This window comes from Pan troglodytes, chromosome 6, assembly GCF_028858775.2.
Source record: "Pan troglodytes isolate AG18354 chromosome 6, NHGRI_mPanTro3-v2.0_pri, whole genome shotgun sequence".
In the NCBI taxonomy this organism is placed as follows: Eukaryota; Metazoa; Chordata; class Mammalia; order Primates; family Hominidae; genus Pan; species Pan troglodytes.
The window spans coordinates 27,604,295-27,616,399 of record NC_072404.2 but is presented as its reverse complement, the minus strand read 5'-3'; the positions used below and the strand labels follow the sequence as shown (position 1 = coordinate 27,616,399).

General features: G+C 38.2%; 1 protein-coding gene across 1 annotated transcript in view; it reads right to left on the bottom strand.

Annotated features, from left to right (window-relative positions):
* DNAH11 (dynein axonemal heavy chain 11) overlaps window positions 1-12,105 on the bottom strand; it is a 363,428-nt gene that overhangs the window by 113,048 nt on the left and 238,275 nt on the right. Inside the window, exons 57-60 of the mRNA XM_063815260.1 lie at window positions 8,557-8,703; window positions 3,113-3,226; window positions 861-1,004; window positions 45-227 (exon numbers count right to left, since the gene is read on the bottom strand). Coding sequence (XP_063671330.1) covers window positions 45-227; window positions 861-1,004; window positions 3,113-3,226; window positions 8,557-8,703 — 588 coding nt within the window. The remainder of the gene's footprint in view (window positions 1-44; window positions 228-860; window positions 1,005-3,112; window positions 3,227-8,556; window positions 8,704-12,105) is intronic.

Here is a 12,105-nt window from a genome sequence, read left to right as displayed (position 1 = left end):
CCTTTGTGGAGAACATCTGTAAACAATCAATTTAGGATTGATACCTCATAGAATTTAATGATGTTGATGACCCAGGCACACAGGCCAGCTGCTGCAAAAGATTTGGTTCGAATCAGGTTTGGATTAAACTCTGGGTCTTTCAAATAGTGTTCATTCACCACTTTTAGACAGTTCTCTGGAATGTGCTCTTTGTCATAGTTAATTAATGCTTGCAAAAAATCATCAACCTGCAAAGCAAAAAGATTTATTGCAATGAACCCATTTTGGCTGCAGAGAAAATTCCAAGATCAAAAGTTAAAATCAGCTTTTAGGACTCACATTACAAAAGCAAAATTGGCAAGCTGCATTTATCCTACTGTTTGACTTTTTCAGTCTTTATAGTATGAAGTTAGAATTAGCAATGGACACTTTTAAAACCTCTTCTATCCCAGGGTAAAATATTCAGTCTCAGCACAGGAGGTATTCACATTTTGAAGAAAAGAAAGGCAGAAAATAAAAAGCAAAAAACACACCAAAAAGCCCCTGTGCTTCACCTTCCTATACATTAGTAACATTTTTCCAACCTAAGAAATCCATGTAATTTTCTCCCTCCTACACTTAACTGCTTTCATAATTTTGCAAATAATTAGCAACCTTCCACCTGCTGCTGGCATTGACTTTGGTATGCCATAACCCCAAGCTAACTTCCAACTTGGCAAACAAAAACTGTAAGTCTAGAGAACATATACAGTAGATTACATTCATCAACTATGAAGATGATTTCTTCTGACTTAAACATCTTTTGCTATTAAGCATAACCACAGTACTGAAAACAGTATGGAAATTATCAGGATTTTCATCTTGCCAGGCTGGGCTGATACCTTTCCCATGAAGACTTTAGCTGCTTTCCAACTTCGGTCTTTGGGCACTCTTCCCCGAGGAGCCAGAAGGACCATCACGGCTGCAGTAACATTGGTAACTGCGATGGGGGGGTTGGGAAAGGCTTTCAGCTCACTGAGGTTGACCTGAAGAAAAGCACACAGAAACACGTACACAGACAGGATTAGGGGAAGTTTGGAGAAGCTCTGTAAGTTGCCAAGCAAGTCTTTAGTGGACACCCACTTCTCCTTATCAAACCAGTCTCAATTTGGCAATTCTTTGCCACCTGGGGACTCCACCTTGGAACTCCAGGAGGTTCAATTCTTGCTGGGCACTTCTCTGATACTCTGGAGACATCACTGCCCTTTCTTGCCTTCAAGAAAAATGATCTATATATCTATATATCAGTCCTGCAGAGCCCTGCTCACTGAGGCCAGGATACACACACACACACACACACACACACACACACACACACACACACACACACGTATGTGTATATGTTGTAAGATATTTATAGGTTCTATCCCACTATGTAATAGATTTGCATCTTAATCAAGCCCCTCCCAGACACATAATTCCTTAATTCAGTGTCTCTTAGGTTTGTTTTTCTGTCTTACATGTACAAGAAAGAAATATCTTCCATTACACTACAGGAACTCTCAACTAGGAGAGGGCCAAGATAGGCTGAACTTTCTTCTCTACTCCTTTGTCTCCTCAGGTCATGCCATTGATTAATCCAACAGATGATATTAATAGTATAAATTATATGTATTAGGGCAAACACTTTGAGGCAGGTAATAGCACATATTAGAAGCTCATGTAGGCTTATGATATTTAATACATGATTTCAAAAACAAAAACAACCAACCAGGTATTTCCTGTGATACTTTATGTGCTACATAATACACTCTTGCTTATAAAACCTTATCAAATGTTGAACCTGATTCTGCTCCCTTATCAGAAGCTGCCTATTTATTTGGTATATGATTACAAAGAATGGAAACAGAGTGAAAGCAAGAACAAAAACAAAGTCTTAAAATATGCTAGTAAGAATTGAGAGCTGGCTAACCAAGATTCTTTTATAATTTATACATATACACAGCTTTATATTTTAAGTGGAGCTATTTTGCCTGAGTAAAGAGTAATTATTCAGAGAAAAATTTGCAAATTTAGAGAAACACAATAAAGAAAATAAATATTCCATTACTCAGAGATGACCAATTACTCTTACTTTTTGCCAATCTTTTTCTGTGCACATATTCTTACCAAAAGAATTAGTCATATAAAATACCCTATTTTATAATCTGCTTTATTCACTTAATATATCATGGTTAATGTGTCACATTGCTAATTAGCATTTAACAATATTATTTTAACGGCAGCAGGCTATTTGAATGCGTAATAATCAGAGTTCTGTCATGGTACGTTTCCATTTAAAATTTTTCAGTTTTATGGTACTCTAAGAAATACCCATGTAAGTATCTCCTTAGTCACAGTCAAAATTATTTTCTTCAAAAAATACTTACAAAACGAATTCAGTATTTCTATGAAGAACAGTGAAAATCTTGATTCTTTCCTTTTTGAAATGGAATCTTAAGAATCTCAGGCCCAGTGATTTCCTGAGCTCTCCCCAGAGGTCTGGGAGAAGACCCCAGGATGAGATTAGCTGCAGGCTCTTTAAAGAACATTGCCCCCCATTTCACTTTCCCTAACAATATGCTAGTGATGAACACAGCTTACTTTCTCTTATAAGAATCTGAACGCTTAGGGAGGTTTCACCAACAACATGAAGCTCGAAGAAATGGTGGGGACCAAATCTAGGTATCTTTGCTCCCATTGTTCTTTCCATGAGGGTCTCTCATCAATGCTACTCTTTATATTCCAGAGGAAATAAAGAATCCTTCGCCTAGTTCTTAAAGCAACACATGATATGAAAAATTGGATTTGAGTCAAATCCAGTTACCAACAATCCAGTTGCCTTTCCTAAGAGTATAAATCCCATACTGTTGGAAATATTCAAAAGGAGACTGCTTATTGGGGTGCCGTAGAACAGGGTCCTGGATGGGGAAAAGAAGTTGAACTATAATGACGACCTCAAAGGTTTGTTTCAACTTTAATATTTCATGGGTGCTACTTTCCTTTTAAAATACTTTTTGGCTGTATGGGCTACTCTCTCAGCTCAGTTATTCAAACTCTAATAACCTTTAAATATTACTTTGAGGAAACTCAGGGACCAGTAAATTATCTTTACCCTGTTGAGTGTATTGAGTGCAGCTGTAGCAGCCACCAGTGCAGGCTCAGCCTTGAGTAAGTCAGCTTCACATTCTCTCTGTTTCTGGAACACTTCAGTCTGAATGGCTGTCACCTAATTAGAGAGGAAAAGCACACAAACCCGTATAAATTATTATCACAGATACCTGTAAAGAAAAATGGAGGTTGACTCAGATGCACTGTTAAATAATTCATTTCTCTGTACTTTGAACAGGTGAGGAATTTGTTAAACAGATTAATTTTCCTTTAGACATAGTATATATACAAAGTTTTGTAAATGTAAAAAACACACAGTAACAAATCTCAACATAAATGGATTCAAGTTCCAAAATGCTCCAAGGAAAGCTTTGACTAACTTAATTATAAGGTACCACTAATAGTAAAAGCAAGATTAAGTGATTCCTCTGTTCTTCAGCTTTCTTTTTCAGAGAGTCCTGGATTAACAAACATCTGGGCTAGCTTAGTAACCTAGACCACAAAATGTTCTTGCTAGGATTCTCTAATTTTTGCTAACTTTTGCTTAGAAGCCATGTTGGCTATTCCTAAAGAACAAATCTGAAGCTCTTTTGATCAACTGGCTAGAAGATATTCTATTCTGTGGTCATGGATTGCATGCCTAACTATAAATAAAATTTTAGTGAAGACTAATTACTGGTTTCTCCACGGACATGATAAGAAATCAGAGATGCAAGAGCCCACATCTGCCTTCGGTATTGGAACAATAACATTGATACCCACTCTCCTCTTGTGGATCCAGTGGCACCTCTTCCCAGGACACAGAGGGTGCTGCGTCAGCCTTCTGACATGATATATAATATAGAGGAAAGTCATGCTGGTAAACTTGAACCAAACCAAAATGAGAAGACAGGGCGGGGGTGGGAAGTGGCTTATCCTCCTCTCCTTAAGATAACTATAGAATCTGAAAGGCCAGGAAGAGTGAATTTTTAGTCCTCAGTAGAAATTTGAGTTTCAAAGCTGTGGCACTGGGCACCAGGATCTAGCCACCATGGGAGACGGTTCCCGTGGTGATGGTGATTGTGGAATATAAAGTGTGAACAAAAGTATATTTCTTCAGATGTATTTGAAATGAACAGGTTTAACTATACCATAAAATTAAACACTGCTCACAACAAATTACGTTGTCTACTACAGCTTTATTAGCAGTAATTACCCTTCTCCTGATTAACCATTATTTTGCTGTGTACTGTACCTTTTATAAACATAATTGGTTCGGGGTAGATATGTGGCCTCCTGCTAATACACACACAGCTATCGTTAATGTAAATAGGAGAACCCTGCATGCTTACTTACAACTACTCCAAAACCACAACCCTCAAAAGCTGCCAGGAATGGACCATGAAAATTTTCTGTATGCTACAGAACACTGCTACAGATAAAAGAGTTTATGTGAGTGAAGGAGTTATCACCTCAGGTTTATTTATTTTCCATAAGGACACAGTGAATCTATAAATGCTGTTTGTTACCATTTATAATGGCATCATTAAAAAAATCATTTTAAATTGGAATCAGGATCATAGATTTTTGGTACTGGATAAAACCTTAAAGAGTATTTCTTTTAAGTGCTCTTTCTTTCTTTCTTTTTTTTTTTTGAGACAGTTTCATTCTGTCACCCAGGCTGGAGTGCAGTGGCATGATCTCGGCTCACTGCAACCTCCGCCTCCTGGATTCAAGTAATTCTCCTGCCTCAGCCTTCCCAGTAGCTGGGATTACAGGCACGCACCACTACACCCGGCTGATTTTTTATATTTTTAGTACAGGGGCTTCACCATGTTGGTCAGGCTGGTCTTGAACTGCTGACCTCAAGTTATCCGCCTGCTTCAGCCTCTCAAAGTGCTGAGATTACAGGCATGGGCCACTGTGTCTTGCTAAAGTGCTATTTATATCAGCCTAGGAGCTGCTACTCTTTTCTGACTCCTTTACTATTAATGGAGTATTTTTCCTTCGGGTAATTTTTATAAACAAAACAATCTTGAACATTAAATAAAACTCAATTATACAAATGAAGAGAATTCTCAGGTTGGTCAACTTATTTCTCATTCTCAATACCGTTTACCCTAAGGTGCAACAATACTAGAAGAGTGAAAATTCTGTATATCTCAGTAAGCTGTTAAGGCAGTGTACAATTTCCTTTGCCCAATGGCTCCTAGGCAGTGGTCAGCAAGGCTCAACCTATAAAACAGAAGAAGAGTTGCAGGGAGTGCCTAGAGAGTGTGCTTTCCCCCTACAACTGTAAGTTAAAGCAGGAATCTGGAGACAGTTTCACCCTTGGGTAGACCAGAAATTCTCTGCCTTGCATTAGTCAACAGCCCCTTGCAGATGTTCTTAAGATTAGTGGTGATCACAGGGAGAGAATAAAGAGAATGAAGTCCCAATAGCTGCTTGTTATGAGCTAAACTGTGTCCACCCAAAATTCATATTTTGAAGACCCAAGCTCACCATGTGACTGTATCTGGAGACAGGGCCTTTACAAGGTGATCAGGTTAAACTGAGGTCATTAGGGTGAGCCCTAATCCAAACTGACTGGGGTGAGAAGTTTGGACACACACAAGAGACATCAGCAGAAGTAATCACAGTGAAAAGATCATGTGATGATACAGCAAGAAGGCAGCCATCTGCAAGTCACAGAAGGAGAAACCAAACTTGCCAATACTTTGATCTTGGACTTCCAGCCTCCAGAATTTGGAGAAAATAAACTTCTACTGTTTAAGCCTCCCAATCTCCCAAAATACCCCATGTGGTATTTTTGTCAGGGTAGCCTTAGCAAGTGGATACAGTGCACTTGTCTGCCTTTAGATTATAAGAATTTCCTTATGATCCTCTAAAACCCAGGCCCACGCACATTCAGAACAGAAACACATGCAAAAACTGATGGCCATTCCAAATCAAGATTGATGCTCAACTTTTGAAGAGATATTAGCGCTTCAATTTAGAAGGCACCTCTACTCATAAAGGTTTACACTCTACTCAAGGGAGAACACAGTTTGAAAGCAATGAGAGAATTCTCAGCATTTTAGAATTTGGAGCTGAGAAGCCAAACAAAGGTGGAAGAAGAACTAATTTTCACAGGCTTGATGATGCTTGTGTGACTTGGAAGTCACTGCTGGCAATGCCCAGTGGTTCAAATCGCCCTTGATTACCTTATAGATTTGAAGCAATGATTTCAACCTGCCTCTCTACATGGGCTGTCAAGGTTCACGGCAAGACATTCTCTAACCCCAACATTTATTTAGTCATATTAAACGTGGCTGTGTACTTTGTGAGTTATGCAGCATTACTTTTAAATAACTGCTCATGTTTGAAGACTTGAGACCCCAATTTCATAGGACCAGAAACAGTCCATATTCACCCCCTTTAGTATGGCACAGCATAGTATCTAGCACATTGCTGAACGTATGACAAATGTGAACCCAGAGCATGGACTCAGGTGTTGATGAATTTCTAGATGCGTTCTAGTTTAATTACAAAAGAACTTTCTTCCATGAATATCCAATTTACAATAGTTCCTTCCCACCATCATGTCTCTCTACTGGATTTTCATCAGAGCACTTATCTCAAAATATCCAGCTTCTCAACGTGTTACTTGTCTCATGTCGGTCTTTTCCATTGCAACGTAATCTACATGAGAGCACCCTGCTTGTCAAATATCCCTAATAGTCTACAACACTGCCTGGTGACAAAATAGATGTTCAGTTAATATTTGTTATTTATAATTAAATTAAGCTCCATGGATAAAATGAAAATGTTTAGAAGTTTTATTTTTATGTCTTGGTATGGATTAAACATAAAAAATAGTATGTCCCTTCTTTGTGTTTGAAGAACTTCACTAAACAACCTGTCAGATGAGTTCTAATTTGCTAAAACTTCTTTCTCCTTTTATGAGGGTAATTTTTCCTTAGGAATTCAAATGTAAAAATGCAAAAAAAAATCTCTAGAGTATTTATATTTTAAGTTTCCAAAAAGTATCTGTGATGATAGGTTATGATATATTAACTACTAGAACATCACATGTTTGTGTAATGCCTGAATAATATTCCCTGGGTAGAATTAGCTAATGGTGACTGTATCATGTGTGATACCTAATTGCTCAATGGAATAACATACTTTGTCTTTTTTGCCCCTCTTTTATGGAGAATGGGGTCTCATTATGTTGTCCAGGCAGGTCTCGAACTCCTGGGCTGAAGCTATCCTCCTGCCTCTGCCTCCCTAAGTGCAGGGATTACAGGCCACTGTGCTCAGCCCAATAATATACTTTTAAGGACATTCTCCACTTATCTGAAACTCAACAGAAACATTTACAACCCCAATTAGGAATTACATGCCCGCTGATCACATAGGGCATGCCAAATGTGCCTTATCTTCAATTTTAAATGCCATAATCTTATTTCTTAAAACTGTCCTTTTAGAGTTTTGATGTTCAAAATACTTTTCAAGTCTTTAGTTGTGCAAGGAAAACATGCTCAATATGCACTGGAAAAAAAAAAAGAAAATCAACTCAATTGTATATGAATGGCAACACCACTGGAAAAACTCAAATATTTTCAGGTAACATAAAATACAAGAAAAATGGCATAATCACTACCAATTCAATGGCTGTGAGAATGTTAGCAACTTATAACTTTTTATTAATTAGGCCCTGATTATACTTTTTTGTCTAAAATAAGAATTTTTTACCTTACACATATACACTCAATTTTTAAACAAATATGTATTAAAATTTTTCTGTTTACTATGGTATTTCTTTTGAGATATCAGATGTACAAAACTATGTCTTCCATTTGTAGCTGACGTTTTGGTAAAAGAAGATGACAAAAGACAGTGTACTTATTTCAGAATTGCTAGAAACCTGAGTAGAAAGAAAGCAGAATCTATATAATCTTAAAAGGAATTATTTCCAACAGTAAAACATAATACAGAATGCCAGGGCCTCGATCGAATCAAAAAGAACAAATTTAGCTTAGGACTTAATAATAAACTCCAGTTGTATTATTAAAATGCAAAATTTGAAAACCATCTTGCAAAGTGACGGAATGGGCTTTGTTAACAATTGAGTTGTTCAATTTGCCTAAAAAGTGGAAACCTTTAAAAACCTCAGAGGTGACTTCCTGACCTTTACTGTATTACAAATAGGCCTGATGTTCAAGATCCACATCCATTATATGCTTGAATGAGCTCAGTATTTATTGTTCTTTCATATCATTAAAAGAGCTAAAAGGTTGGGGAAATGCATAATGTAAAGAAAGGTCAAGTGGTAATCACGGTGTGAAATGCTGTTACATGTGTAACTATAATAATTCTTTAGACTTTATGCTCCCTGGAGAGGAAGTTGTTCAAAATTGTTCACCTACCAAGGTTTATTTTGTGCTAAATATAGCTCCGCACTCTAAATGGTGGAATTAGCCTGACCTTTCGCTCCTCAGCATCGGCGATGGTCTTTTCCCGGCTCACTTTCTCCGTCTGAAGGCCGATCTTTGTGATCAGAGCTTCGGCATCATGATTTCTCAGTTGCAGCTCGGCTTCTTGAGAGGCAAGTCTGGCTTTTAGATCTCCCACCTAAAGCAAAAGTCATTATTCTTACGTCGCTGGCCTTGTTCACAACAAATCCCAGATAGAGCTTATTGCTGGGAATGAATTCAGGGATCCCTAACAATTTGTATCTTGCATCTGTCTCTACCCTGATTTTCACTGTCTTCTGATTTGCAAAAATGCAGCCACATTGTTTTTCTCCACATGAGAACAAACAGAATAATATTTTCCAATGATTTTGCAGGAAATATAATTAATTTTTGTCAGCACTAACAGGTTGAGTAGGGAAGTTGCTCTTCCCTCTGTCTGACCACATGCTCCTTCACCCACGTCTGCTTTTGGGTCCTAGGCAGCTCGGGCTCAAGGAAGCAGAGGTTGTGGGAAGACATACTTGGTGATGAGCTGGAAGAACTATGCCTCTCACTCTCCAACAGAAGGTTGCTGGAGGCTGCAGTAAGTTGACGACATGAATGCTCCTTGCCTGACTGCAGATTAATTGGCTGCATATTAAAATGCCCACTGATAGGTCTCACCTCTTCCCATCAAACAGAAAATAGCCCTCTTGATTTTTTTCACCTCATTTATGATCATGAAGCTAACCCAATATTCAACTTAATACCTGCTAAGAAGAGCAAACTGTGTGTTTGGGGTATTAGTATGCTGTGGCCAAAACTCAGAGAGCTTCAGAGGAATACACGTCTCCCATCAGTCCATCACTAAATAACCTTACTCAGCTCTTGGAGAACTTAGCCTTCCGAGGAATCCATGAATTCATCTGCTAAAAAGAACTGTCCATTTTTTTCAGTTATAATTTCATCAGGTTCAGAAAGCATTACTAGGTTCCTCAGTTTGAGGGTCATGTAACTAAAAGCAGAACTGAGGTACTAGAGAAAAAAAAACATGACTCAGTTCTCAGAAATATCTGAAAGCAGCTTTACACATCACAATAATTATCTCTCCACTGCACTTCTTTTCCAAAAGTATAAATATTACCATTAAAAAATCATAGCAGCAAAGAACAATCATAACCATTTACATTTATTTTAACTCAATTGCTAAAGACATTTCAGTGGTTTCATCTTGTGGAACGAAGTCCCATTACTATATCCAAGAAATCTTGTAGTTTCCACCCAACGCAGTATATTCACACTCTATCTAAAAAGCATGATTACTACTATGGCTGCTACTTGTACTATTATAGATTAAGCTATGACTGATTTTTCAGCCTGTCTATAAATTCAGGGTAACTTTGCATAGTGACATGCTTCTCAGTTCTTTTTAGCCATATGAAACTAGTATTAGATTAGGCCATAGTCAAAAGAATCATCCATCAGGAAAATTCAAGTAAAACCACCATATCACTACACGCCTATTAGAATGGTTAAAATAAAAATTAGAGATGCCACCAAATTATTGCAAGCAAACTGAGAAACTGGCTCTCTCATACACTGCAGGTAGTAATGTATAATGTCACAGTCATTCTGGAAAGAATTTGCCTGTTTTCTATAAATGTAAACATCCAAGTACCACACAATTCAGTAATTTCATTTTTGGTCGTTTGTGGATTTATGCCTACCAAAAAAAAACCTGTACATGAGTATTCATAACAGCTTTATTTATAATTGCCAAGACCCAGAAATAACCCAGATGCCCTTCAGTGGTTGAATGGTTAAATTGTGCTACCTTCATTCTGTGGAATACTGCTCAATAATAAAAAAGGACAAATTATGGATACACCCAATACCCGGTTGGATCTCAGGGGAATTATGCTGAATGAAGAAAACCAATACCCAAAGGTTACATATTTGTATAGCATTTTTGAAATGACAAAACTATAGAAACGGAGAATAGATTAGTGATGGCCAGGAACTAGGATTCAGGAGGTGGGGAAGAAGTGGGGGGTAACATAGGTGTGGTTATAAAATGGCAATATGGGATCTTTCTGTAGATGGAAGTTTTCTGTGTCTTGACTGTGTTAGTGAGTATCCAGACCTACATGTGATAAAAATGCATAAAACACACACACACACACACACACACACACACACACATACAAGTAAAACTGGAAATCTGAATAAGGTCTGTGGATTGTACCAATGCCACTTTCCTGGTTTTGGCATTGTACTAGTTATGCAGGATGCTACCATTGAACCTATAAGATGTGACAGGGACCTGTCTGCACTATGCTTTGTAATTTCTTCTGAATCTATTATCATCTCAAAATAGAAATAAAGCAAAAAGAATCACCCAAGAGACTAGGACAAAATTATGTTATTTCAAGCCCTAATTTCAGTTTCTAAGGAAGCTGTTAGCTCTGAAATATTCAAAGTGACTGAAGCCGTGGAAGCAAGGCTTTCTCTATGAAGAAAGGTCACTAGGACTATCTGTGATGACCTAAGCTGACATCTAGAGAGAGGTTATTTGGCTATAAAAGGGGCTTACAGCTTTACTGTAAAGAATGAACATTGCTAATGTTTTCAAATGACACGGCATTCCTTAAGGCAGATCCTTAGAGGATACATGCCCCAATATACAGGCATTACGCTCTCCATACAACCTGATCTTACGCAATATGGCTCTCCAACTCTCCACATAGGAAACCATCCCCCTTTTTATAACCCACTTATTTCTAAAACTGCCATGTAGCTATTGAATATTCCAACCACTTTTTTGATAGTAAGAGCATTCCATGCACAAATACCTAATGAAAAGAAATCACCGTCAGTCTTTCCATCAGACTTCATGTGTCAATCAAGATGTCTTGTGTCTTTACAGACTTTCTGCCTGTGGTTCTTAACTAAGGGGGAGTAAAGAGACCCAAGCAGCCCTGGACTTGGCAGACATAGTGAATTGGCCCTCCCGTCTCTCTCCTTGCCCATCCCCCTGACTCATCAATGTGCAACTAAGGTGACTATTAAGAAATCACAGTCTCTCTCCTCTTCTTTTTTCCTGTGGCTGAGATGCTGCCACCACTGGAATGGTCCAGGATGGTACCCCACTTGCTTTTAGCTCACAACCTTTAAGTATGGCAGAAGCACTTATCTCTTTGCTAAGGATGCCCCCACAGTATTGAAAGCTCAGTTTGGGTGACAACACTATCATTTCCTGATAGTGGGCAAAGTCAACAGGTTCAGTTTGGGATGGCATTCAAAGGGATATAAATGTTTTGTGAAACAGAGCTCCTTCCTCGTCTTATCTAGCCCAACAGGACTCCAGGGAAAATCTTTCTTATGGAAAGGGGTCTTGATTTAAATGAGACAGAAGAGGATAGACAGATAGAAGAAAACTGACATGGAGAGGGGCAAAAGTTAAGAAAGTAAAATAAGGTGTGAATAAAAAGAGACAGGAAAGACAGACTTCTTTCTTTTTTTGAGGCAGGGTCTCACTCTGTTGCTGAGGTTGGAGTTCAGTGACCCACTCAACACACTG